The 26,853-nt window shown below is 44.5% G+C and overlaps 2 protein-coding genes and 1 long non-coding RNA gene across 6 annotated transcripts in view; 1 reads left to right on the top strand and 2 right to left on the bottom strand.

Annotated features, from left to right (window-relative positions):
- The window catches only part of LOC147051549 (uncharacterized), a 36,859-nt gene extending 27,762 nt beyond the window's left edge, over nucleotides 1-9,097 (bottom strand). The window contains exons 1-3 of the long non-coding RNA XR_015066869.1: nucleotides 8,864-9,097; nucleotides 8,636-8,724; nucleotides 7,409-7,461 (exon numbers count right to left, since the gene is read on the bottom strand). This is a non-coding gene — a long non-coding RNA (uncharacterized LOC147051549). The remainder of the gene's footprint in view (nucleotides 1-7,408; nucleotides 7,462-8,635; nucleotides 8,725-8,863) is intronic.
- mnmip1 (manchette microtubule inner protein 1) lies at nucleotides 366-7,119 on the top strand. Its single transcript, XM_085917955.1, has 17 exons — nucleotides 366-510; nucleotides 651-808; nucleotides 880-937; nucleotides 1,011-1,120; nucleotides 1,380-1,470; nucleotides 1,695-1,756; nucleotides 1,830-1,869; nucleotides 2,371-2,465; nucleotides 2,834-2,935; nucleotides 3,217-3,268; nucleotides 4,775-4,825; nucleotides 4,900-5,017; nucleotides 5,475-5,640; nucleotides 5,952-6,020; nucleotides 6,097-6,293; nucleotides 6,418-6,481; nucleotides 6,588-7,119. Exons 1-17 carry the CDS (start codon nucleotides 507-509, stop codon nucleotides 6,618-6,620), a joined length of 1,470 nt encoding a protein of 489 aa, XP_085774081.1. The 5' UTR covers nucleotides 366-506; the 3' UTR covers nucleotides 6,621-7,119.
- A 230-nt stretch (nucleotides 9,098-9,327) lies between the features above and the next one.
- eva1ba (eva-1 homolog Ba (C. elegans)) lies at nucleotides 9,328-26,101 on the bottom strand. 4 transcript variants are annotated; one of them, XM_085917959.1, is made up of 5 exons: nucleotides 25,880-26,101; nucleotides 22,699-22,802; nucleotides 12,625-12,781; nucleotides 10,541-10,623; nucleotides 9,328-10,436 (listed from the first exon to the last, which is right to left on the bottom strand). In XM_085917959.1, the coding sequence occupies exons 4-5, from the start codon at nucleotides 10,605-10,607 to the stop codon at nucleotides 9,982-9,984; spliced, it is 522 nt and encodes a 173-aa protein (XP_085774085.1). In that variant the 5' UTR covers nucleotides 10,608-10,623; nucleotides 12,625-12,781; nucleotides 22,699-22,802; nucleotides 25,880-26,101; the 3' UTR covers nucleotides 9,328-9,981. The 4 variants fall into 4 exon arrangements, with proteins under 4 accessions (XP_085774085.1, XP_085774086.1, XP_085774088.1 ...); XM_085917960.1 differs by lacking the exons at nucleotides 22,699-22,802; nucleotides 25,880-26,101 and adding an exon at nucleotides 17,182-17,477; XM_085917962.1 differs by lacking the exons at nucleotides 12,625-12,781; nucleotides 22,699-22,802; nucleotides 25,880-26,101 and adding an exon at nucleotides 10,834-11,256.
- Between the last annotated feature and the right edge of the window lie 752 nt (nucleotides 26,102-26,853).

Genomic DNA, 26,853 nt, shown 5'->3' with positions numbered 1-26,853 from the left:
ATATGGAAACTGAAGACTTAGCATCATGGAAACCAGAAGTAAACTATGTACTTGGTAGACTGAAACACGTTACTCGGGCTTTCAAAACATTCAACACCAAAACGTTGCACTAAACGAGTTCTGCTTTTTTAATTGCCTCAAGCTCTTCCCCAACACTACTAACTCCTCGCAGAACCTCATGCAACTTTGGCCACCTTCTTCAGAGCTATATGTTGTCAATGTTTACATCTCCTCGTGAGCAAGGTGGTAAACACTTATGACCTGACTCAGTGTCTCAGGAAGCAGTATAAACCTGCCTCACCTGTTTTTCTTCAGCCTGTCGCGTCCCTCCCTCCCTCCCTCCCTCCCTCCTTGCAGCTCTCACTCTACCCTCCTTCCTCCTTCGGCGTGCAATGATAAGCCACGGAATAGGCTGAATGTTAATTTTAGACAAGTAGGAAGGTCGCAAACTACGACATTAGCAAGTTGGGACTAACACCGGACTAAGCAAGACAAAGACGGACACAATGGGTGAGCCTACTACTGCTTCTTTTAGAGACATACCATTGTTTTGGTTTGCTAGGAATCAGGGATCGAGACGCAACGATTAAGTGCTAAATTCAAACGAAATCTACAGTAATGATCTGTCCCGCTTGCCCATCGTGTTATAGAGGTTCTGGTGTTGATCAACTTCGAGGGAACCATGGGGGACGAGATTTCCGTGCAAATGGGGGACGTGGTGAAAAACGTTACAAAGGCTAGCGAAGAAGGTTGGCTGGAGGGCGAGGTGCGTGGGAAGCGAGGCATCTTCCCGGCCAACTTTGTCAAGGTCTGTTTGACGGTGGACATCTGGGTCCTGGCTATCTGTGTTTACCGACATGTTTTTTGGGGTATTCACAGGAGGTGCCTGTTTATTTGATGGGGGACAGCAAGAGAGAACCAAGAAGCATCCGAACAAGTATCCATCCAAATCTTCTGTAAATCTGCAGTAGAGTACTTGCTTGCTGTGACTTAGTCTTTTCTCTCTCCAGCCAAGAGGATGAAACAAGTAAGGACATGCAAGGTGGTGTTTGCCTACAGTCCCTTGAACGACGACGAGCTGCAGCTGGTCGTCGGGGAGACAGTGGAAATCATCAGCGAGGTAAGGTTCCACTCACTTGGCAGCCACAGACACCCGAGTGAGCTAAACAAATAAATCAATCAGGGGAATGCACTTGAGGTTTGCTCAGGTGAGAGTTACCATTTTGGGTACAGTAGCGTCGTTCTAGTGTTTAGATGCCAGGTCAACAGGGGACAAAGATTAGATCCTGAGGGTACAATGAGACGATTGACAGATGTTTCAGGTTGTTAGATAACTACAGTATGTTTCTGAAGTGTGTGCCGTCTTTTCTACGTGATAGATTGAAGATGGATGGTGGATGGGCATCAAAAACGGCAGAGTGGGGGCGTTTCCGTGCAACTTTGTCAGAGAGATCTTCGTCCCCCCTAAAGGTGGGTCCAGCATATACTTTTTGAGCCGGGCAGGGCAAAGACCCTCCTGGAATCGTTGAGATCATTATCATTCTTTTGACAAATATTTTTCTTGGGTCCTTAAAAAGCTCAGCAATGTTTATTGACCTGCATCGGGAAAAGGTTTGCTTTAATGGGTCTCAAGAAGGGCAACGTTTGAGGGAGCTCATAGAACTGAATGTGTTCAACCGAATTTGTCTTCCCAGATGGCAAACACAATGATAGCAAAGCCAGACCGAAGTTAAGCGATGCGGTCTTCAGCAAAGAGGTACAGAACTGCAATGACAGTACGACATGCCAGTCTGGTCACTCTCGTGATGGTGTTTTGATCCATTTTACAGATATCCCAGAGAGCGACGGTTCGCAGCAAAGCAAAAACTGGTAGGTTGCGCTAATAATATTTTAATGTAATGTAATGTTCAGGTGATTGCAGGACAGGCCTTACATAAGATACACCGTAGCAAAAAAGCAGATGAACTGGTCTGTTCATAACCTTACCAGCAGCCATCAAGTGACAGGTGCAAAATTCCGGAACTGGATTTGTCACGGGTGAGGTCAGTGATAATCTGAGTAATACGTTTGACGCAGTTTCGTTTGTCTGTGTACTGCTTATGCATTTACCTTGAGGCGTCGGGGGTTTTCCAGGACTAAGTTCACATGACTTAAAAGTCCTGATTTGAGTTTCGACACTCTTGACAATAAGACTTTGGCGATTGACGCTGGGGGGGTTCCCATACGGTGACAAAAATCAATCCACCTCTGTAATTGTGAGAATTCTCAGAGAATATTTGGAAAGTCACTGTCTACTTGAAGGCAAGTTGTGATCCAATGAGGTTAAGAACTCATTTAACATCGGAAGGAATATTTGTCGTCTTTCCTCAGTGGTGGAGTGTTGTCAAGTTATGTTCAACTACAAGGCCAAAGCAGAGGACGAGTTGGATTTGAAGATTGGGGATGTGGTGGTGATACTGAGAAAGGTTCATAAACATTTCTCTACTGTTTTCCCAAACATTATATTTACCTACAGGTGCCTTTTCTTATTTCTTTGAATCCCATATTTGTCATTTTGTTACGAACCAGCCGAACCAGTCCAACCTCTCTCCAGAATATCACGTGCCGCAAGATGTGAATGAATGTTTTGATGAATGAAGTCATACATGAATGAGACATTTCAGAGAAGTCTTGAATAAAGCTAAGATAGACGAAGATGATAGAAGAAGAAAATAAAGAATATTGAAAAGAATTTGAGATGACTTTGATAACAACTGACATGGAGGCTTTTGCAATGTTTACGTTTTGGGACAATTGCTTTCTTTTTAAATGCCACTTTCATCTGCATCTGAAGGAAACCGAAGATGACGGCTGGTGGGAAGGCGAACTCAACGGACGCTGCGGATTCTTCCCTGATAACTTTGTCATGGTGATACCGCCAATGGACAGTCTGAATGTGAGTGAATCAAGAAAACTACAATTGACATTTACATAACACCCTGAAAAAAAACTATAAATTAAAAAGAAAACGCATTTCTTCCTAAAAAGCTTGTTTATAAATATCTAACTCGCTGCCAGGATGCAGTGACTCATGGTTTTCTGTTTTGAGAATTGCTCACCCACCCAAAAGTCTCTCAGTGGAAAGTGTGTGTTAAAAAGTCATAACAAGGAGGAGTATTGAAACCACAAAGTGTGGCTAACTTGAGGTTTGCTTTTTGTCTGTGCTCGGTTCACCAGGCTGGCAACAACAACCTACCGCCTGCACGCAACATCAAAAAGGAAGTCCCAGGTACGTTTTTTGGAATGCTGAAATGATTAAACAGAGCAGCACTGATGAACTTTGATTCTCAAAGTCATGACAGTGAGTTCTGTGATTGGATTGGAAAAGGTCAAAGGGCAACGGTCGGTTGCTAGTGGCTGGAACTGTGACGTCTATCTTTTATAACTTATTCCTATTGCGTTGGTTTAATTTGATTACATGGTGGTGACTAAAAGCAGATAGGAGCTGCTGTTGGCCACAGCTCACACTCCAAGCCTCACAAGCAGACACCACCAAGACCCGCCTTTTAAAGGCACATCATAGCTATAACCATAAAAAGCATAATTATAATCAAAATTTGCACCAGAAGGTGCTAGGGTAATGTTTTTTTGTTTTGTTTTTTTAAATGGAGACTATGTTGTTTGGTGGTGGATTGACGTCACAGTTGGTTCCCCCACCAGGAAGCGTCCCAAGGGGCAGGGAGGTGGTGAGTGAGAGGTCATGTGACATTGTCTGGGAGTCTTGCAAGGAAACGGGTGGGGAGGTGAGGAGAAAGGAGGGGGGATTCTCATCACATTTCTACAAGAGTCATGCTGCTTTGCAAGTGTGTTAGCACACTTGAGAGGAAAGGCTGTGAATACGCGAGGTGGGCTTCCTTTCGCTGCTGCCACATTGTCCGCTTCGTCGTTTACGCTTCGTGTAAGTCTCATGCAGGTTTTTGATGAGATTTGGCTTTATATTGGTCTGGATTTGTATGAAACACTGATTGGATTGGAGGCTGAGCTAGGCCACAGGGCGCAAGTTTTAATTGCTGTTGTGACCCTTGGGAGCTTTGGCTGCAGTGCAATTAATTACAGTTGAGAGCAGACTTCACCTTTTCAAAGTTTGTGTTAAAATTCAGCTGGCTAGGTTTTGAACTCTGTTTTAGCTTCAGGTTGTGGTGCTCTTTTTAAATGAGTCAGTAAAAACCTTTTTGGAAAGATGGGAGCATGTGATTGGCTCATATTACTGAATTATTTTTGTCAAGATTTTGCAAGACATGGAAAGTTTCACTGCATGTTTTTAACACGTAGAAATGGCTTGATTGTATTACAAAATGTTATTTTGTTTCTATTGAAATATTTTCTGAAAAATATCAAGATTAAAATTTGAAAGAAGAAATTTGCAAGAATAAGGCAGCAACTTAATTTTTAAAAATACTTTCTTTTGAATTAAATAATTTGAACTGTTTTTGTGTGATTTTTTTCAGAAACCAAAGAAAAGTGACTTTTGTTGATTTTAACTAAATTGGGAAATTGGGGGGGGTCAAAAAACATTTTTAATTGGATCTATGACTTTTATCCCCAAACAAACAGGAAGAAAGTTGATTCTCTTTTTCTCCCTACCTGTTAATATAGTTAAAAAAGTAAATTATTGTGGGGGGGGCACGGTGACGCACTGCTTAGCGCATCGACAAACTGGTTAGCACAGTTTTTATGAATTTCTGAAAACATTGAACTGCAATCATCATGCTTATTTTTCTTTTGCATGTTTCAGAAAACACAGAGAGCCCAGCCATGGACAAAACTGTGCCGAGAAAAACAAAAGGTATTGACTAACACACGTCACCCACATCATCGAGTCCAAAGGAAAATGTTTTGACATTTGGTGTTTCTTTGCAGATGAAAAACCCGAGCTGAAGGATCTGCGAAGCAATCCCCCGACCAAAGTCAAGCTTCCGAGTATCAACAAACTCAGCCCGACTCAACTCAAAGATGAAGCCAACAAGCGTTTATCCAAGTGAGCTACTCTTTTCACCTCCCACATTTAAAAAAAATAAATCACATAATTGTCACGCTTCTTAAAAAAGCAAGTAAAGGTCAGGAGGGGAAATGCCAGGAAGGCTCGTGAATGGCACCCGGAGGGAAGCCTTAAAAAATCTTTGGTTGCTACGGCGTCCTCGGAAAAGAAGAATGCCAGGATGCCCAACCTTTCGTTGCAAACAGTGCAAAGAAAGTCTAGGATGAGTCAGATGGGGGCCGACCAACCACGCAAGATTGGCCTCCTTCCTGTTTCCTGTGTGAGCGCACAAGCAGAAAACCAAAACAAAGACGCATTTAAGGGGTTCCTGAAATTTGCTGATAGGGCATCTACGTTTGGTACAAAATCAAGCGAGCCGCAAAAACCACACCGTGAAGACCTTTTCATTTGAACTAAGCCTCTGTGCGCCATTTTGAAAATAATTTTACTCTTGCAGAGCCAACGGCACTGAGTCCCAGCGCTCGCCAAAATCCCCAGAGGATAAAAACGCCGACCATTTCGACGGGGTGGACCCGGAAGGCGACAAGCTGAACCACCCTACAGCCGACAGGGCCAAGCCACCCCAGAGGAGACCGCCCACAGGCGCGGCCACCGGAGTGCAGGTATATTTGAAAAAAAGAAAGAAAGAAAGAAAACTTTACCAAGCCTTTCTCTGAATTCCGAGTTACTGCTCAACCGCGACGTTCATCGGATGATAATAATGGCAAAGTCTTACTTTTACTTCTGTACCATTGTGCATTAGATAAACAGTGGAACCACAAGAGGCAGAGTCAAACCGGTTCAGGGATAAATCAAATGTTTTTGACACAGAATCAAAGTTGCCGTCAGAAAACGTTCCTCTATGTCATGTTTAACGTCATTAGAAAAACTAGCAGGAAATCTTCCAATCAGTGAAACAACATTTTCTCTCCAGACTCCTAACGACTCTGGACCAGAAGTGACCAAGAAGGTCCAAACTGATAAACTGCCCGGCTTACAAAAGGTGATGTACAATATTCGCAACATTTTCTTACAGTGGACCAAACATAGAGAACGTTTTGCATTTTTTGGGAAATCAGGGTGCAGAGCATCTCAAGCCACCCCCAGCAAAGGTGGACTTCAGACCCAAGAGTCCGCCTCCGCTGCGCCCGGCGCCTCCCCGCTTGCCAGCGGAAGTCCAAAGCATTGCTCAAAAGGACGAGCCGACACTGGAGAGTCTGTGGACAGAAGTCAAGGATCTGCGGATGGCTCTGGAGCTTCTGCAGACGCGACACGAGTGAGTGCCGTCTACTCTGAACCAATCGAACCACTTTGGATTTTTTTTTGTAGTCTACACCGGGGCGATGACTAATTGATTTTTTGTCGTTGACGCCTTACGTCTGCTTACTTTATGTGATCAGACACGACATGAAGGAAGTGAAGGAAGAACTGCAGGACGAGAGAAACAAACGACTGACGCTGCAGGTCAGACGAGCGCAGCTTTTTTTTTTTTGCAAGCAGCGCCGCCGTGATAATCATCATCATCATCACACAAACATTGGTGACCCTCTGTGTGTATTTTCCCATGCAGGAAGAAGTACACACATTGAGAAAGAAAAAATAACTTCAAAGCACAAGAGGATCACGCAGAACGCCTGAAGGCTGCAAACAAGCTCACGAGCCAGGACTACTTTATCCCTCTTGTTATGTTGCGGGTCAAATTGACCCGTATGGAAATGTGGAAGAGGGTCAAGGAAATATACATTTATTCTGCTGGGCTTACTATTTTTCAATATTATTTTTGTTTAAAATCATCGACAAGAAAAGAACTTGCACTGTGTTATTATTTTTGGGGGCTGATTAGATGTATATCGGGTCACATTGATCCATGACCGTTGTCGGTAATAAACACGACAGTTTTACACCATTCACACATATTTATCCTGGGTCTTATTTGAAAACATTTACTCATTTCATGTAAAATGATATATATGCAGCTGTACAGAAGAGTAAATGTATTTTCTGCATATTGCAAGAATTGTGTTCCCTTTAGTACAATATGTTATTCCCATAATATCCACGCGAAGGCGCCATCGGGCTATTAAACATTACCGTTTGTGCGACTGATGCTTTTGAGAATGTGATGTGTGCAAAAGTTTAATCAAATCAAAAGGGCTTGAGTGTTGCAATATGTTTCCCATCATTCATTTAATTTCCAGTACAATTCGGTTGTCAACCAGCGTCAAAGAAAGAAGCCATAAAGTCACAAAAGCTCCTTTCACACTACCTGTATGACCCCTTGGAGAGGTTGACTCGAAATGTTTCCATCCTCAGAAATAGCTACTGTAACATCTCAATACTATGTGAAATGGACTAGTGGAAAATTGGAACAAGGGCTTGGAAGACACTCACCTGACACTCACTTCTCCTACGATTAAAGCTGGGAATGGTTTTTCTCCAGATCCCTGTTCAGACACAGAACACAAATTGACCGACACATTTTTAGAAAAGTACATCTGGTAGTGGAACTCCAAACTTATTGAATTCAAAACATCACACTGTATACTGTAGTGTATGCTTGCAATTTTTTGTGGTTAAATACATTTACAATATGCTTAAAACATGATGATGCGGAGTGGATGTTCATCTGCATAGTGAGAGATCACAAACAGTCGACGCAAAGTGACAAATGTAGCGTGAGTGGAGGCACATCTGGCTAACATCTACAAATGTCTGCACAACTTCCATGGGAACGAACGTTCTATTTTTAAAACAGAGGCGCACTTCCGCTGGGACTAAGGGGGGGGTGAAAAGGGGTCACGCCATAAATTTCACCAAGGGTTTGCGAAAATGAAAATGAATGGACTCTGTCTCCCTTTCTCACCACACTGAACATAAGTCGTCTTGTGACAAGGGAAGGAAAATGAATGCGGGGGAGCTTACAGGGAGAAAAAAAAACCTTGAGATAAAAAATAGAAATAATGAAAGAGAAGCTCCGACAGACAAAGGGAAGTTTGTCACAGAAAGCCTATCATGGTTGGGACTTCATGGGAATTGACTTTAGGGCCATTATTGTATGTCAGCGGGGGGCATTGAGGGCGAAACATTGGAATTTAAATGTATATACGCGGCGCCACAGAACCACCATTATGGTTTTACTTGTGTTGATACAGTAGAAGGCCCATTTGGATGCCATTTTTCTCTAAGGAAATAATGTCAACAGAGTTTACTATTCAAACAATAAGGGTTGACGGCTCATTTCATTGTGTTAAATTGGTAGAATGTGTCTGTTACTACAATTAAGTGAATTGGACTTTGTCGTCACAAACTCTCATTTACATAAGGCAATTTAAGACACAATTTATGCCTTCATAATATGTAACAGAAGCACTTCTCGAGTACATGAAAATACCTTCGTGCATTCAGAAGAGTCGTTTGGAGCATTGTCAGCTAGAAGGAACATTAGCGAAAGAGGAATAAAAGCAGATAACGTGATGAAAAGTCGTCATAGCGTTAGCATTCCAGCTATCCTATAGCTTTTAGATTATCACATGTTAACACCGCCAAACCGGGTCAAAAACACATAGTTTGTAAAACGTTTTAATGCTTGACGTAAGATGAAGTATAACTTAAACTCACATAAAATTTGTTTCGGCATCTTGCGTGCTTTCCACATCTGCCTTTCAGCGGTGTCCTCACTGTGGCGGCCATTTTAGCTGAAGGCGGCGCTATGAGAAAGGCATTCACAAGACGAACAATAAGTTGCTTAACACATACGTTTAAACAAAACAAAACCGCGTTTTCATTATAACGATACTAACGTCGAATGGTACAAAAATAAATCATCGCCTGTGAGCGGAGACGTACCTTGGGAAAAACGTGTCGTGAACTCGAGGCCTAGTCAATAAGAGCTAAAACCTGATTAGTCAATGGAAGGAACAAGCTTGCCTTCTATTGGCTAATTAAGCTTGACACACGTTTAGTAACTAACTCAACGAAACGAAACTTTACTAACTAAATGAAACTTAAAATTAAATACTAAAATTTGAATGCAGATGATATGAAATAAAATAAAAATAAACAAAAACTAGGTCAGTGAGCGCAACAACCTGATTGATCAGCACCAACCAACGCTCGTTTCCCATTGGCTGGGTCAGCTTTCACGGTACCAACTTCATGTTGAACAAAACTGTGGTAATGACGTATCAATGATAGAAAAATGAAACATAGCTGCACAATAAATAACTGTAGAGTGATTTTGCTGCAAGAATCAAATGGACACACTTAAAAAATCAAGCATGCATGTGACACCATTAGTTTCCTGTCCTCCATTTTGAAGGAAATGACTTTAATTCTCTGCAATCCCACCATATTAGGCCACTTCCTTTATAGCAGCCTTGGAAAAACATTCATCTCACACAAGGCTTAAACTTTATATCGTTGGTCCCACAGATTTTATTAAAAAGATATGTTTCCATTCAAAATAAGGCACATACGGTACATTGAAAACGATTAAAGGTGATTCTGCCAACTTTTTTTTTTTTTTTTTTAATAAATCCGTTTGCCCCTTGGGCACCATCTGCAAATAGTTTTCTCTTATCTTTAATTTCCTTTTCATTGAAACCTTAATTTGACTGCATGTAACATGATCTCACCCCTCGGTTTAAGTGATACGTTTGTGTTCAGACAATCTCATTCGACTCATTTCCTTTATTGCCATCCAGTGGCTCTTCATCGTAGGCACGGCAGAAACTTCCCTGTGTGCGTAATCATGTCGATTCATCACAGAAACCGCTCCCCAGAAAGCTCATTATTAAACACATTTTGTGAATAGTACATCACTGTGTGGCCATTTCATGTCATCAAGCACCATATTTCAAGTGTCCTCAGCTCCATTCATTCTGCATTGTTTAGTCAACATGGATTCATTCATTAGTCTGTAACAAGACACTTGCAGCCTTCAAGTCTTAGCGGCTTGGTGTCTGTTAGTAGTAATGCACTCTCCCGATGGTCCCCGTCCCCGATCCCAAGATGTCCGGCTGTCCGTTCCTCCAGATTTCCCGTATGATGCGCTCCCGCTCCTCCAGCCGCTGCGCCCTCTCCAGCTCCTCGGCCGAGGTGAACACGTTCAGCGTTCCGTCCGAGTGGTTGCTGTGGTTCCCGGCGGGGATCTCTGTGGTGACTGTGGAGGTGGTGGCGGCGAGCAGAGGGGACGGCGCTTCGACGTCGTCCCTCTCGTCGTCGTCTTCCTCGTCCTCGCTTTCCTGGTCCTCGTCGTCCCGCGCCGTTTTTTTCTCGAGCGTCGACGAGGCGGCCGCGGAGGCGGCGGCGGTCCGGATGCGAGGCTTGCAGGAGATGCGGATGACCAGCAAGCAGAGAGTCAGAACCAGGCCGAAGCACACGCCGAGCACAAAGTACAGGCCGAAGCTCTCCGGATTGGCTGAAAAGAGTTCAAAGACAGAATGTTAACTTAGCTATACAGTTAGCTTTACTCAAGACTCAAGACTTTGTAAACGCTCGAGAAAAAAAATGGCCGCAACGTACCCTTTATGTGCGCGTAAGCAGCGATACTGTTACTCAGGAGATCCATTTCCTTCTTCTTCACGTCCATGGTGGCGTCTTCAAAGCTACAGAACAGAGAGACAACACACACGGTCAGTGGGACTTTTCAACGGCATGGCGAGACGACGCGGAACATTCCATGACAAAGCCACGCGGAAGCCTTCGTGTGCCTGCGGGTGGGCAAGATGACGCCTACGAGGGTCAAACAAAAGCTCCACTGTGAGCTTTTTGGCTCCATGTAATGCATCGAACACATGGCGCAGCGACGCGCTAACCCTCTTGGGCATGACGCAGCCCTCGAATGCAGGTTAAGGGTTAGTTTGTAGAGGACTTCCTCCTGCCTGATGAAATCTGCAGGTGGTCCCAACGTACGTTTTCAGGTTACAAACAACTCGTTTGAATCTCGCTGTTTAATATTGACTGTAATTGCCAGTAGACAAAATGGCAGTTTGATAGAGGACTTGCATTGTCGACTTTAATCTTGCCCGTCATCCTCCGCCTTAAAGCCACTTCCTAAAATTCCACTTCCTCGGTGCGATGACATCATAATGAAAACTAGAATTGGCAATTTCTGGAGAAATTGCGTGTGAAGGCGAAGGCACTTCACACTATTGTGGGACTCGAAATGATGATTAAATGACATAAAATTGGTAAATTGATGATTAAATAAAATAAAAATGTTAAATTAATGATGATGATGAAAATAATTATTAAAGTGATGTGTTAAAATTGAATGAATGAAAAAAAAATATTGGTCAAGCCGGATTCGAACTCGCACGGGAACAGCGCTCGTGCTTCAAATTCCAGTCTCTTCTTACTGAGCTAAACAGCGGCTCAGTGTTGCTGTGGTGGAATGATGATATTAAACGAGAAATAAAAATGGTACATGCCGTTAAAACGGTAAAATGATGTTTTTAACTTAAAATTAAATGAATAACTAAATGAATGATGAAAATAATTATTAAAATGTGTTAAAATTGAATGAATGAAAAATTAATGAATAAAAAAATGATCACCAACCGGGATCGAACTCGCTCACGGACGTGGCTCGTGTTCAAAGGACCATTGTCTTCTTACTGAGCTAAACGGTGGCTTAGTGTTGCTGCGGTGGAATGATGATATTAAACAAGAAATAAAAACGGTAAATGCCGTTAAAACGGTAAAATGATGTTTTTAACTTAAAATTAAATGAATAACTAAATGAATGAATGGAAAATAAATAAATAAAAAATAAAAGAGTTAAATAAACGAGTTAAGGAAAGAAATCATGAAAAAAGTTGTCAGATGTCAAAATTCGAACTAGGAACGTCGCTCGTGTCTAATGCGCCATTAAGAATGAATGGGGGATTTTAAGGCACAAATTTGCTAATTATGCAAAAACGGTAAATGTTATGAACAAATGAAATACTAGCAGTCATGCCGTGAATTTTTGGAACGTGTGAAAGTTGGAATGGAGTGAATCGGTTAAAGCATGTGGGAGTAGTTAAGTGTCAAAAAAGTGGGAGGAATAAAGTAGGATAATAATAAGAAGAAAAAAAAAATAAAGTAGAATAATAAGAAGAAAAATAAAGTAGAATAACAATAGTGTGAAGGCCTTCGCCTTCACACTAATAAGAAGAAAAATAAAGTAGAATAACAATAGTGTGAAGGCCTTCGCCTTCACACTAATAAGATGAAAACGGGAGGTGGTTGCAATTCTCCTGGCTCATGTTAGCACCAACTTGTGGCTGGCGGTAAAAATAAATCCAAAACACACGTAGCGTCCCGCTTTAACCTAAGTTGAACCACATGGCACCCAACCTTGCGTAGGTAACACGCGTGGCTGAAAAATTGCACGTTTATGTCTACGTTTACCTCCAAATTTCACCCGCTCGCAACCTCGGCGAAAGATTTCTACGCTGATGTCAATGCCAAATGTGATGTGTGTCTTATTTGACTCATTTGGTAGTGGTGGGAGGCGGGAGACAAGGTCAGGGGGGTCCAAGCATCAAATCCACATATGTAGACCATATGTCATGTTGCTGGTGAGAGCAGGGTGGTAAACAGAAGACAGATGAAGCACTCACCACTAAATCAAAGGACCAAGCAGTCTTCAGTGGCAGCTCATGGCGTTCGGAGAATACTCGGAGATGGGAACAGATTTGCAAATCCTTCTTTTGTGCCTTCACGCTGGAGCCGGCTTGTGATCTTTGGTCCTCAGGCCGCACAGTTCATTTGGTAACCCTGAGGCAAGAGCAAACACACACACACACACACACACACACACACATAGTCGTCAAGCCGCATTAGATCCAGAGTCGCTGACGCGGCCGCAGTGCAAACAGTAGGCAGACTGCAGCGTTCACGTTTCCCAGTGACTAAATGGCAAAAAAAACCTGTCCAGGCCAGAATGAGATGTGAATGAGGCCCACTGGGATTCCGATCGTGCTTCTGTCTTTGTCTTCACATTTCAAATGGATTTCAAATGCATCGCCATCCTTGTCTCATTTCCAAACAATAAAGACTTTCATTTCTGGCCAGAAGCGTTTAACAACCTGTCACATTTGGAACTCCAAATATTCCAGTGACAGGCTGTTAAACTTGGCAGCGGCCGAAACACTTCAACGGTAATACCGATGACCTTGATTATGACTAACGGGAGCTTAAGAGCCGTGCTGGCCATTTAAAAGAAAAAATACCATCTGATGAAGTTTTATCGATCCGAGGCTGACTGCGGCCAACTGCAATAAAAAACACAAACTTTATCGACCTGCTTTTTCAATTAAAGTTCCTTCACCGGCGCCCCCTAGGGAGCAAAACACCTCGCTACTAATCTACCCTCTATCCTCTTAAGCAAAAGCAGACCAAGAACGCATGATTGAACTGAGATCATTGCTTTTGTTTCAAGGGTAATAAAGTATACGAGTGCAGAATTGTTCAAGGTCAACGTTAAGGGTTGCACACTTTGGCTGGAACGGCCGCCACTTGAACGCCGAGGCGGTAAAAGACCACAGGGGATCCCTTCCCAAGGCATCTCATTACTAATCACACCACCGTGTTGTTTTCTTGTGTTTTGCTTTTTACTGCTAGGGTAAATTATTAACAGAAGCGATCCTCCCTAATCTGGATTTACGCTCAATCGTGCATGCCAAGTTTGGTTCGCTATTACAAACACTGGCCGCTTTACAACAATCCCGTCGGTAGAAGCACAGTAAAACCTTCAGCGCTCTCTCTATAGCTTGCATTGTTGCAGAATGCTGAGCGCTGCAAAAAAAAAAAATGTTGTTGTCTTTTTGGGAAGAACATAACAGTTGGCCTCTTTCACGCAGAGATCCTGCAGTTGTGGCTTTTTACGCGGAATTCAGCTAAAGTGGGGATGTTGTCTTAACTGCAGTGATGCTAGCCTTCAAGGCTACAAAAAATATGTGTCTTTTGGGAAGGACGTAACAGTGGCCTCTTTCACGCAGAGGTCCTGCAGTCGCGGCGTTTTACACGGAATCCAGCAAAAGTAGGAATGTTGCCGGAACTGCAGTAATGTTAGCCTCCAAGGTTTTGTGGTAGGCGGTTGGACTGGAGGCTCCCATGCCTTTAATATCCGCTCCTATTTTGGGTTCCCGCGGGCTTATCAGTTTGTTTTTTCCGAGCTTCATATCCTAAAGTGGAACCCACAAGCGTCCCTTTTCCTGTCAGTGTTGACAACCTAAATCAAAAGAATAGCGTTACGTTTTAGCAGAGCTCAACTCGCAAAAAAGACATCGCTTAACTTCCACAAAATGTTTTGTTTACACCCCAGGAAAAAAAGAGGAAGCGCTATTTTTATCCGGGTATTGTTTGCTATCAAGGATGGTCAGGCTGAGCCATCCATATTTTTGTGAGCATGCTAAAACAACAATGGCGCTGTCTGTCATCCAGAACTTCAGCCTCCTGAGCTCAGCTGAACAATTTATCCAAGGCCTCCTTAAATGCGCTGAAGCAATGAAGAAGTTGTAACTCCTTTGGAATTCATGTCGGGAGTCAAAACGCTTGATGTATGCACTCGTGAAATTATATCACCAGTGTCTGTGTTATTTCTTCATTTGAACTTTTGCCATTTGGAATTTCCGTACGGCCGCGACAACTTTGCAAAAAACCGCATAGCCGACTATAAATAGACTTGAATTAGTCAAAAGCGACGTGTCGGATGGTGGAAGCTGACATTAAAATTTACAACATCCTGTGTCATCACCCTCGTTCATTAAAAAGTCCCCGCTTTGATTCTGCGGCAGCCGCAGAAGGAAAACTCGGGATGCAGAACAGTCTTATAATTGCTACGTGGAAAGTTTTAAAGCTCGACATGTCCATCCATCCCGTTCTCATTTTCATCCCTGACAGGGCACGTGGAGACAAACAAGCATTCGCAGCGATGGACGATTCCAAGATTTCAATAAAGCTAACACGCATGTTTGTTTTTTGTGTGATTATTCTGTAAAGTCAAGTTTCCACTCCAGGCCAGGCAAGGCCTTCCAGGCTGTTGCGTTTGGATACGGGACAGGCATGTGGTCGACCCCCCCCCCCCAAACCAGACCGAGGTCACGACAGACTTTCAAACAATCTTATACTTTGATTTAGTGACAGAGAGCTAAATATTTAGAAAGAAGCGCATCCATGTTCTTAAGCATACCAATGCATGGAGATAAGGAGGCTCCATGGCATACACAAAACAAATCCCAAATACGTACGGTGGAATTACTCAAGTCAAACACTAAAGGGAGGGAGTCAATTTGGAACTGAACCACCAAAAGGCAAATTACGCTCGAAACTGGTTGCCAGTCAATCACAGGGCACATCTCCAGACCATTCCCAGTTTCCAAATGGACCTTCCAGGTTCCACGACAGAAATTGTCCCATGCAATACAATGAGGACGGTGTATTTGTGATGTTTCTATTCCCTCTCTGTTTTCCCAGCCGTTAAAAACTTGAGTGGGTGTGAATTGAAGGCCGCGTGTTTGCTCAGCTCTCGGACTTTGACACGATTCCACTCCGAGCCGTCACGTTTGATATTCCGTCGAAAAAGAACACGAAAAAAAAGTCAACATGGATGCGCGCCAACCTTGAAACATTTCCATCAAACATAGCCTTGTAAAATCAAGACGCCAGCGTGACGCCAGTTTCTTTCAGAGTCCCAAATCAATTTCCTCGTGTCGTGGGGGGGAGGGAGGGAGGGGGCAACCACAGAGCAGCGCTTGTCCCGCGTCTTCTGCGAGCCCTGGCAGGTAATGGGAGGGTAATGGAGATACGCGATGGCGCTGGGGGTTAGGGCAAGTGCTTAATGGCGCCCAGATGTGCTCCCGATACGAAGCAGAGCCAGCGTCCGTGCTTTCGTATGGAAATCGCAAGCGGGCTCATTTGATAAATGTTTGCACGTGCAAAAAAGGGCCGCAAACTGGTCAATTAAGCGAGCAAGTAGCGGATTGTCCCAAATTCTGGCATGCTTTTTCATACTTTCTGCATGTTGCGATGCATTCCTGATGAGCGCTGATCTCACCCGTGACATCCATCTCGGACGCCGTCCAACACGCTGCATCAATTAAATGGCCGCGGCCGCCGCCTATTGGCCTGTGACACCTAACACGTGTTTGCATTTTTCTGTGCCGTTCTCCTTGAGGGTCAGACTTCTTGTCTACATAGACAAGCAACTTTGAAGGGCAATTTTGAAAGGCGCTGTTCATTTTCTCACAACATTAAGAATGCCAAGCCATGTCATTTGATACGGGAAAACGCTGAGGGCACAAAATGATATTGGTGGATTCAAGAATGAGACAAACATTTCCACGTTGGTGACTCACTTTTGGACGTGAAATGAGAGATACTTCTGAGAGCCCCAAATCGCATACGATGGAGGCGGAAGGCCATTCCCAAGAGCCCCATTTCATAAATCAAGTCGGAATTGACTGGACATGCTCGCCCCCATTGCTTAGTCATTAGAATCTTCAGCATCCCGTCTTGACTTGGCCAAACTTTCGGACTGTCGATCGGTACACGAGCCTTGGGCTAAAAAAATAAATGAGCGGCGCTAACGAGCCTCCTCGGGACAAATGAAGACAAGACTGGCTTGGCGGGGCTTTGGATTGATTGTAGGGAGGTGAATAGCTCTGGGGTGGGGGCGGTGGGGTCGCGCAGGAGTCAAAGCAGGGGGTCAGCCAAACATGCGTTGACGCTTGTCCTAAGTTATCAGTGTTATCTGATTGACTGGGGGAGCTCCACTATTACATTCAATATTCGGCTTATATTCATTTATGTCTGTCCTAGTAAATTTGCAGGGATTGGCAGCGGACCTCCCGCACCGCATCCGAGTGGGTTTTGGTGGCTTTGGCGCCACTTTGTTTGCATTCCAAGTGACAAGTCATCATTCACCACAATGAGCAGCGTGCAGCTGCGCAGGAAAAGCCGGACCCGGCCGGCCCAGCGCAAAACGCTGCCTCAGCATGCGTGGTCGGTCACAACACAAACTTAGCAGTGACCGGACAGCACAAATCATCAAAGGTGGACAAGTGAGCTATCAAAACAAAAAAGGGGAGCATTCAAGTCAAGAATGTTTTGTTTACCTTGGAAATTTCCATACCATAGTCAAAGCGACAGTTTTATGGAGGAGCAAAAGTACTCACCGGCGTGTCCAGCTAAATCACGTCCAAGTCAAACACTCCAGAGAGCTTCAGGAGCGACATGGTTGCCTCCAAAACATCACAAGGGAGCAGCAAGCAGCCCTGAGCGTTTCCCTGCTGGCTGGCTGGCTGGCTGGCTGGCTGGCTGGCTGGCTTTGCCGCTGTGCTTCAAATTGTCAAGAGTGCATGTGTGTGTGTGTGTGTGTGTGTGTGGATGTGTGAGTCTGGGAAGAGGTGGTAACTTCCTCCCCAAGTTGGAGGCTGACTAACAAGACTTCTCTCTCCTCCTCTCTCCTGACTCGCTCGCTCGGAGTGCACCAGAGCAGGAAAAGCTGTCATACTATCCCCCCCGACGTTCAACTCCGTCAGGGGGGGAAAAAAAATAGGAACAGCCTAAAATGGTCAAGCAAATCAGAGAGGCAGAGGGGGTTGCATGGTTTGATGGAGGATATTTGGTGTATTAGCAAGAAAGGAACAAGCTGAGGCGTGTAATGAATGATTAACAAATATCGAATGACCAAACAGCAAACACATGGTCCATTGATTGAATGGGGAGTGGAAAAACTTGCCAAACGCCATAAAAGATGTTTTCTGTGACTTCCATCATGTGATGGCGTGTCCCAATACTTTTATCCATCACCTGTTTGTCTGAAAATAGAAAGTCAAGGTATGAATGGTGAAAATTCTTTTGCATGAGCTGTTTGACGTGATGTGCAAAATAAAGGCTTTCCTCCTACACGACACGACACGATGTGTTGACACGGGAGCGACTTTGTGCCGTCTCAGCTGTAAATGTGACAAACTTGTATTGAAGCCACATGATGGAGCCTTGCTTAGAACCTTATTGGCGGCGTAGGATGGAAAATGTACTTGAAATGGCTTGTGCGTGAAATTAAACAAGCAAATAAATCTTTTTTTACAGTTGTAACAGTGGTGTTTATTTCCAATGGAATTTAAAATCCTTCTCTTTGAATATAAAGTAATACACATCTTACCGAAAGAACTTTTGGTGCTTGAGAACATTTACGTTTAAAGCAGAATAAAAGTCTCTTTTTTCAAATGACGACGACAAACGTTCGTGGCAGTGAACGAGTTAAATATTGCATTATATGTATGTCAGTCCAGTTTTTTTTTGGGGGGGGGGATGTTGATACTATTGTTGGAGTCTTCCAAATAGTAAAGGTATAGCACGGTGAGTCATTCTGTGATCAGTAGCGCTGTGATTGTCCCTGGGGCAGATTTATCACCGAGGTCAAGCCGAAGGATATGCAACAGAGAAGAAAGGAAGTTCCCGCCAGGAAGAGGAGCTGAGAATGAATCTTCACAAGTAACGAGAGCGCTCTAATTACAGGGAACTTTTCCTGGATGATTCCAGACAAAAGAGAAGCAGCTTGCCGTTTGCCCCGATAAGCGGCGGGCGCGTACAGGAAGGAGCCCACCAAGGTGGGAGATTTAAACAAGATACGAGGAACAAAAGGCAGCCACGCACGATCAATCCGTGATAATATTTGCCGGGCTTTGCGTGAGTCGCCCACACGTTTTCCAAACACGCAGCTTTGCTTGATAATCTCCACCCGAGTGAGTGAGTGACGAAAGCTTCCACAAAAGGTGGCCGTGGATGAGATGATTGCCAGGAAATGAAATGCTCGGGAGGGCGATCAAATTCCCGTCCGTGCGTGACGCATGGGTGATGAGAACGTGAGGAAAGGCCGATCCCATCTGCCGTGAAGCAGAAACGTACCAATGGAATTTGGGAAAAAAAATGGCCGCTCGCAAATCTAGCAGAAATCATCACCCAAAATCACAATTTTGGACAATATCTGTTTAAGGTCGTAAAAAATAAGCGAAAGACATTTTTTCTCCCTGTTTAGTCTCATTTGGACGATGGCTTTTTAAGATGCAGCAGTGGCCTTGGTCATGCGACGACGTTCAACGAAAAACACCATCAAAATGCAAACACGTGTTGCTGGACAACCTTGGCTTACATTCAGCGACAATTCACTGATGAGCCCCTCAAGGAAAACGAGTACAAAATGTTTCTTTGATGAGAATGTCCTTGGAAAAATAAATGGTCAGCGGATGGATGGCTCTCCTCCACACCTCCACCCCGGCGCAAGAAAAACAAAACCAAACAAAAAAACACGTCTTTGGCGCTGGTGCCGTCTCATGTCATTAAAAAGTACAGAGGAGGCATTGGCCAGGAGATCTTTACAGGACAGATGGGATTTGGAAGCAGGGAAGTCCCGTGCACGCAATGTGTTTAGCAATCATAAGCTCTTCTCCATCTGCGTGTCGGGACCATCCGAAACAAAATCTGTCAAGGTGGAATTTTGAACACATCTCCCACACTTCTTCTTCTTCTCACATTATGACAGCCGCTTGTCATGAAACCTCAAAAGCTCCGGACGTGGACAGCATGTGTTTAAAAGGCATCAAATTCTTTGGAACGTGCCAATCTGACTTGAAGCGTATCCATAACACTCAAGATGGAGTACAGATGGATGGAATGGCTCAATACAGATTGATGGATTGATGGATTCAGACTCATTAGACATTCAAGCAAATGTTTTCCCAAATCACAACACATAGCCAAAGATTTTTCAGCAAGCTTTCAAATGGCACATAAAGAGCCTTGAGAAATGAAAGTGGCTGGTGCTGCCAAATGGCATGTTTGGAACGCTTGAATGGAGAGAATATTACAGGGCCGCCCACCGCCGCTAACACTTACACGTTTGGAAGGAAGCGAGACACCAGCCCAGGGCCAGACTAGCAATTATACTTTCTTTGATGGCTCCCACAAGCTGCGACTTTTGCAAAACTCACTGGGAAGGCGGCTGAAAGCAGCTGACGAGTGTCCTTTCGGTTTTAGCCGGCGTATTTCCACTCTGGCCGCAGACGTCGAGTCCTCTGTCTAGTTCTGACACTCGTCTAACGGTCTCATAGAAAACACAAACACCAGGACAATTTAGCATCTAAAGGGCCACAGATATTGAGAGAGTATTAAACAAAGAATTCAGGGCCTCGCACCAGAACCTTGTGGCACACCGCACCAGCGAAAAATAAACATTGTCACTGCGTTGAAGCTTTTCAGGGCTTGAACAATTGGCAATAGAATAAGGGCCCTCACGTTAATGACGGAAAAACACTGCCGCTCAAAATAATTTGGTACAATTCATTAAGTACACCGCAAACTATGATCCCAAAAGTATCATTTTTCCCTCAATTTGTTCACTGCCAGCCGACAGCTGTTTCAGTTCAAGTCCACTCTTTTTTTTTCTAGCTTGTAACATTCTTTATTAATCAGGAGTAGAGCAAGGGATGGTTTTGCCGAAAAACACTTGTTTTTTTTTTGTAAAAAGACCAACAAGATCTAGTCTCATTTGAATACATAGCTAGCACTGAGTTGTCACCACATATCCGAGAATGCCGGCTAGCGCCTTTGTGGCTTGTTTCACGGATCTCGTGTTCTTATCCCAATCTTCACGGCTTTAATCATCATCTATTGCCACGTTTTTTTACTGTAAAGAGTCACTTCATTCCACCTCGTGCCTCGGGCCTGCGAGCTATTTTCTGGCAACCGTCTGCTTGCTGAGAGCATCTTGTGACCGTTTTTATCTGGCTGAACAAAAGATGGGTTAACTAAGTGCACAGGTTCTAAACCCAAAGAACCTTCATGAAGAGCCTGGGTCTTTTGACGCTCCCTCCTGCAATCAGCATAAACACATCCAGACGGAGAGAAATGAGCATCCACCCACCCTCCCACGCACTTGCGCTAAAAATACAAGCTGGTATTTATGAGGGCTGAGAGACAAATTGAAGTGAACTGGAGCCTTCTCGAAACGACAGAGACATCATCAAATGGGCCTGTTTTCGCCTTTGCCTCCAACGACACGAGCGAGCAGGTAATCGGATTTAATAGCACGCTCGCACGCACGCACCCACAGCAGCTGACGCGAAGCCGAGGCGAGGCGAGCCCCGGTTGCCGGTCGCCACCGACCGACTGAGCGAACGCGTGTCAAAGTGCAGGTTTTACCTGACAGCGCATTCCCCCAGAGGACAGGACCCGACAGGCCAGCGGGAGAGCCAGAGGAACCAGATGTGAGTTTCAGGCATGTAAAACACAACATTTGGTGGGGGGGGGATGAAAGAATGGGACCTTGACTGTCAAAAGTCATTAACCCGTCTCGGCCGAATCCTGCACCAGCAATGAGGTCATCAAACACTCTATCCGAATCGATTCGTATGAAACGTGATGGTAGTTGAAATATCACATGAGGTTGACTGAACACAAAAACAGCGCACGCAATAAATGTGAGCCTTTTGTGCTGACTTCTTCCAGTGAGTGAGCGAGCCGGCCAGGCAGGCGGGCGGGCAGGCATCTGCTTCCTGCCCCCCTGAAGCTTAAGCCCCCATGTAATCGTTCAACACTTGTGAACTTCCTGTCGCCGCCCTGCCAACTTGTTCCTTTCCCTCCCTCCCTCCTTCCTTCTCCCGCCGCTGCTTGGGAATTGTTGACTCACGGTTGAGTGAAACAACACTTCAGGGTCGGAAGACGTCCATCATCTGCACGGCGGCGACTGCAGCGCCCCCGGCCCGGCCCAGAACCCCTGCGGTTGTGGTCGACAGGCGTCCGCACAACAAACTAGCCAAACCGGGGCTAGCGAAGACACTATTGGCATTCGCAAAGAGTATTATGTAAATGAAAACCAACTGGAAAGAGCCCATCTCGCCGACCTGGAGACAACTTGGTGACTTGATGGATGTCTCCCCCACATCGAATGGAGGCTCGCTCGGTTGCCAGGGAGTTGCGGGGAAATACAAACATTTGTTTTTTCCCAAACCAAGACCTCCGAACAAGCCCTTGCTCAGAGTCATTCTAGCCTGCTTTACAGGGATTTGACGTAGCCAGAAACTTGCCAGAGACTTTTTCCATGTCTCAACCAGAGACATCGTGGAGGCTAATTCTAGTCGCTACGTCTCCTAGAGACGAGCCAGGTTGACAGGGAGTTGTGTTATCCAGAGACTTTTTTGAGAGTTTTTCAAGTCTCCAGGTCTCGGGGACTGAGGCGACGTCTCCGCCAGGTCTCTGAGACCCGCTAATGACCAAAGAGACACCGCGGATACATCTCTTCTGTTTCAGAAAGATGTCTAAGTCAAGAATGTGACATCTGCTTTGCCAGGCTGCATGTCTCTTCAAACACTTGACGTCTGTCACCGTCTCCACCTTGGGAAACCTTTTTCTGGTTCAAAGGCCTTACTGATTTATGGGATGGGGGCAAGAACTAACTCGCAGGAGACACATCTCATCCTTTCCAGAATATGGCGGGCTAACGTTTCCCCTGGGCCCAGTTAGGTGATATATTTACGCCATTACAATGGAAAGCTCCTGTGACGGTGATTCATCGGATGCATTATGATTTTAGCATGTTAGTGGCGGATCGCGCTTGCCATTCATGTCAACGGAAAGTTCTGCTCCGAGAGAAAAAGTGTTATGAAAGCCAGCGTGTGGATTTTACTCACTTGAGGAATCGGTGAGACTCGTGTAACATCAACTCGGAGATTCCATCATTGCAGCTGTGGTGGGATTGGTCCCACACAGGGGACGCCTTTCTGGATCCCAAGACCTGAAACATGATGCAGGCGCTTCAAATGAGAAATTAAATGCGACAATTGGAAAGCGCATTGAGCTAGTGAAAATTCCACAGTGGGAACTATAATACAATTTAATGTAGCGTTCAAAAGTGATGGGAAATAGAACTGAAATGAAACTGTTCTTACTTTTTGTTCCTTTTAAAATCCAGAAAAAACACAAATAAACATTCAAACAAGCATACGTGACCTAACCTTACTGACGCTCAACCTCCAGTAGATGGCAGCGAAGCACCATTTTCGATACAGATGGGCCAAGGAGAAAACTGTTTACACAAATGTTCGACTTTTCTCGGATGTTGTATCGGTCTCGGCTTTCAAAAATGCGAACGAGCAAACCCATTGTCCTTTTTGCATTCTTAGGTCCGAGTGACTCACGGTTCTGTCACCCGGCAGACCAGAAATAGTTTGGCACGGCCACTGATGTTTATGCTGGCGTCCTCGTGAACAAGTTCAGAGGAGAAAACAAACCGGCGAAGGATCCCGAAGTCTTGGATTGAATGTGGGCGACTTAAAACGATGACATGTGCAAGTGTGTATGGAGAACAATAAACATGAGCAGCACGTTCAAAGCTAAACACAGAGGACACTTTGGATTCAGCTGCATAAACATTGCCAACACTGCTTGCAAGCACGCCACCTTCCGAGATCTTCGAGCCAGAACCGTACTGACGTTTAGTCATCTCTGACCTTTTTTCAAGGCCCTTTGCTGTCTGAAGTCAATTACAACAGGAAGCGATGCTATCAGTGTAATATTCAGACTTTTGAAACGACTTCTTTATCCATGTTGTTTCAGCACACAAGGCCGTGCCTCACTTCCAGCCAAAATAAAAGAACTATACTGTATTTTATTTTATTTTTTGGGTTGCATTTTCCCCTCAGTTATTATCTGGAGGAAAACGGTAGGCTGCAATTTGGAGGCGGCCGTGCGAACGCTCAAACTGGCTACGCGTCGCTGTAAAGCATCACTGTCAAAGCCCATTCTTTTCTTATTCTCCGACTTGGACATTTTGCACCATGACTGATAGCAGAGTGTGAATGCAGGCGCTGCATTTCAATTCAACAGCTGCGGAACGTAAACAAAGCGTATCTGAGGAACCCAAGGCTGGCCGCCTGGCCGGCCGGCCGGCTTTATCACAACTGCCTTACAACATCTATTAGCTCCCCTTATCGGCTCAGATTGGATTCTTGGGATTACAACCAGAGAGTCCCACCTTCCAAAAAATACTAGATGACTAAACATTCAAATATAAATGCCCGCTATCGTTAAATACAACACCACACGGGCGATAACTCAAACAGTGGATTTGGCCTTTGTGAGGACCTGATTTTCAAAGTGATAGCATAAGAAAGAACAGCCTGACGACAAAATCAAGTGGTGTCGCTCAAAAGTAGAAGAAAATATGGCCTGACAACAAGCTTCCAGTATGCTTTTCTGCTCAACGCTCCCCCACACACAAATATGAAGCAGCTAACCCAAGCAGAGACCCAAATGGGACGGCGCCCAAGCCCCAACCCGGAGGAATTCACGTTAAGCAGTAGTTTGGGCCAGACGTGTAGAATCTTGGCACCGCCGAGGGGAGTCACGGTTGGCTCCGCGTACAGTAAGTGGCACTCCACCCAGGCCGGGCCAGACCACAAGAATGAAAGCCCACATGGAGGGGGGGGGGGTTGTTGCCCTTGCGACTACCAGCCTCAGCCTAACCGGACCGGCGCACAGCCTTTAATGAGCACGTCTCGAGTGCCAGGGCAGGAATGCAAAAATAGACATTGCAGTCTGGATTGCAGGTCGGCGCTTGTTGCCGCGTCTCGCTCCTCTCGTTATTATTACAACAGAGCGTAAACGGCAATTCAATCACGGCTGGCACTTGTCACTTTGGGTGCCGCGTCAAAGTCCGGAAGGGAAACAACGGCCTTTTAAATTGTAGGAGACAACCTGAAATGGGAGATTAGAAGGGATGTGGACATTAGGGAAAAAAAAGATTGACTCCATGCAGCAGAGCAGGTCGCCCACAGCAAAGAGCATTAGATTGCCATCAACAGATACGGAGCTAACTCAGATTAATTTAGCAGCGCAATAAATGTCAAAGCCAGTCTGTTGATTTATGCACTCAGAGTTAGAGTGTATTTCATATTATTTATTAGTCTTTGTAAACACACTTTCAATACTGACATTGTCGAAAAGATTCTTCTTGTCACAAAGGTTCAAAGATGACATTAATTACAACCAAGCGCGTCTAAACTGTCTGCTGCTTTTCTCCGCCAAGCCTTCCACCCCCAAGGATGAACTTTTTTCATTTGCACGAGCTCCCCAAAGATAGACGTGGGGTTTTCCCACATCGCAAACCGTCGCTGGTTTGAATTGGATTTTTTTTACGACACCACATCCGCAAATGTTCCTTTCATCCAGATGAGACCTCTTAAGTTGAAGGCTGCAGAGGTTCTGCGATTTGGAATTTGATTTCTTGGGAAACAACGGCGCTTAAGTCAAGTTCAATTCAACCACACTTTTTATTTGGGATCTGCATCTGTTCAGTAAAATGCATTGCATGGCAAATAAAAGAGAAAGGAAACAATTTGAACAGGTTGTAAAGACTGAACGCACGTGTATTGATTGAACTAAAACGTTAAATACAACAAAAAGGTACTGAGGCAGTGATTATTTTATTCACCACTAGGGGGATGACATACTTTGAAAATCATTCATCTTTAGGCGGGTGGTGGGGCTTATATATATATATATATATATATATATATATATATATATATATATATATATATATATATATATATATATATATATATATATATATATATATATATATATATATATATATTATCACCTTCTTGGGGTTTCTTGACTCAAAACAGCCGTTTAGAGGTTACACTAAAAAGTATCTTTTCCAAACAAATTCCTTACAGCAAAGACAACAGAAAACAGTAATGGACTCTCCAGAAGAATCATTGCAACTTTTTTTTTTTTTGCTCGTCAGCTGTGGAAGAGCTTCAACATGCATCCCCCCCCCCTCCCTCGTGGAAACCTCCCCCGTACCTGCAACGCCAGACTCTTTTGCAGCCACTAAAGTCGCTTCGCTGCAAAATGCATCTTTCCTTTAGTTCTTGGGCTCTTGTGTTGAGTCCTCACAGGGCTTTTTTCTTCATTGCAAAGAAACTTTCCAAACATTTTGTAAATTCATAGATTTAACATTAGCATCACACGAGCGAAACAACTTGACAAGTGTCAAATGTCATTCGACAAAAGTAATGGGAAATCCGGTGACTTTTCAAAATAGAATCATATTGAGACTTGTCTAATCAATTAAGCGGAAATGCAACACGGCCTGCCCGCCTGCCCTGCCTTCAGCGGAATGTGCACCGTTCCATTTGATTGTGTCGGAGCAGCAAAAGAGCCGAGACAGTCAATAAATCAGTTGTAAACAAACAGGAAAACACCCGACAAACTAAAAGCCAAATGTCCTTTAAATATACAATAGCGCTGCAGATAAACCATCATCGTCAAGCATCAATGGAATTTCAAGTGAAGTGCATTCAGGCTCTCTAATAACGTGGAATGTTCGGAATATTTGCAATCATAGAACAGGAAATCAAATTCCCATTTGGGGAGAAAACACAGCTGCTCTGTTTCAAGGGACGGGAGAGTGAAGAAAAACATCAGCAGATCTGTCATCTCCACGCTCGAGCCCGTCAGTCCAGTCCAGTCCAGTCCAGTATGGCCCTGCACGTCGGAACCGGCTGCATACACACGTCTCCTTGTTCACCTGGCAACGGATCGCTGACATGCCAAACAAGAGCTCCCATTGACAAATTTGACGGGGTCGCCCTCCTGGACGTGGAAGCAGATGTTCAAGGTTAGCGGGATGGATTTTTTTTTTTTATTCCCCGCTCATTTTCACACTGATTGACAGATTGTGAAGTAGTCATTCCCTACTGACCGAAATAACTCCACAAAACGAACAAAGTCCAAAGCTCCCCAACACACCCAAAAAATCCATCCGAATCTATTGT

This window comes from Syngnathus leptorhynchus, chromosome 8, assembly GCF_054491065.1.
Source record: "Syngnathus leptorhynchus isolate UIUO chromosome 8, UIUO_Slep, whole genome shotgun sequence".
In the NCBI taxonomy this organism is placed as follows: domain Eukaryota; kingdom Metazoa; phylum Chordata; class Actinopteri; order Syngnathiformes; family Syngnathidae; genus Syngnathus; species Syngnathus leptorhynchus.
The sequence above is the reverse complement of the archived record's forward strand: the minus strand, read 5'-3'. Positions and strand labels throughout refer to the sequence as shown.

Bases quoted from the DNA above. Each gene is read 5' to 3' on its own strand.
- mnmip1 (XM_085917955.1), top strand. The intron at 6,021-6,096 runs GTGATGTACAAT...TTGGGAAATCAG, and splicing joins AACTGCCCGGCTTACAAAAG to GGTGCAGAGCATCTCAAGCC. The intron at 6,482-6,587 runs GTCAGACGAGCG...TTTCCCATGCAG, and splicing joins ACAAACGACTGACGCTGCAG to GAAGAAGTACACACATTGAG.
- eva1ba (XM_085917959.1), bottom strand. From the start codon at position 10,607: ATGGACGTGAAGAAGAAGGAAATGGATCTCCTGAGTAACAGTATCGCT. The intron at 10,437-10,540 runs GTACGTTGCGGC...AACTCTTTTCAG, and splicing joins TGCTTACGCGCACATAAAGG to CCAATCCGGAGAGCTTCGGC.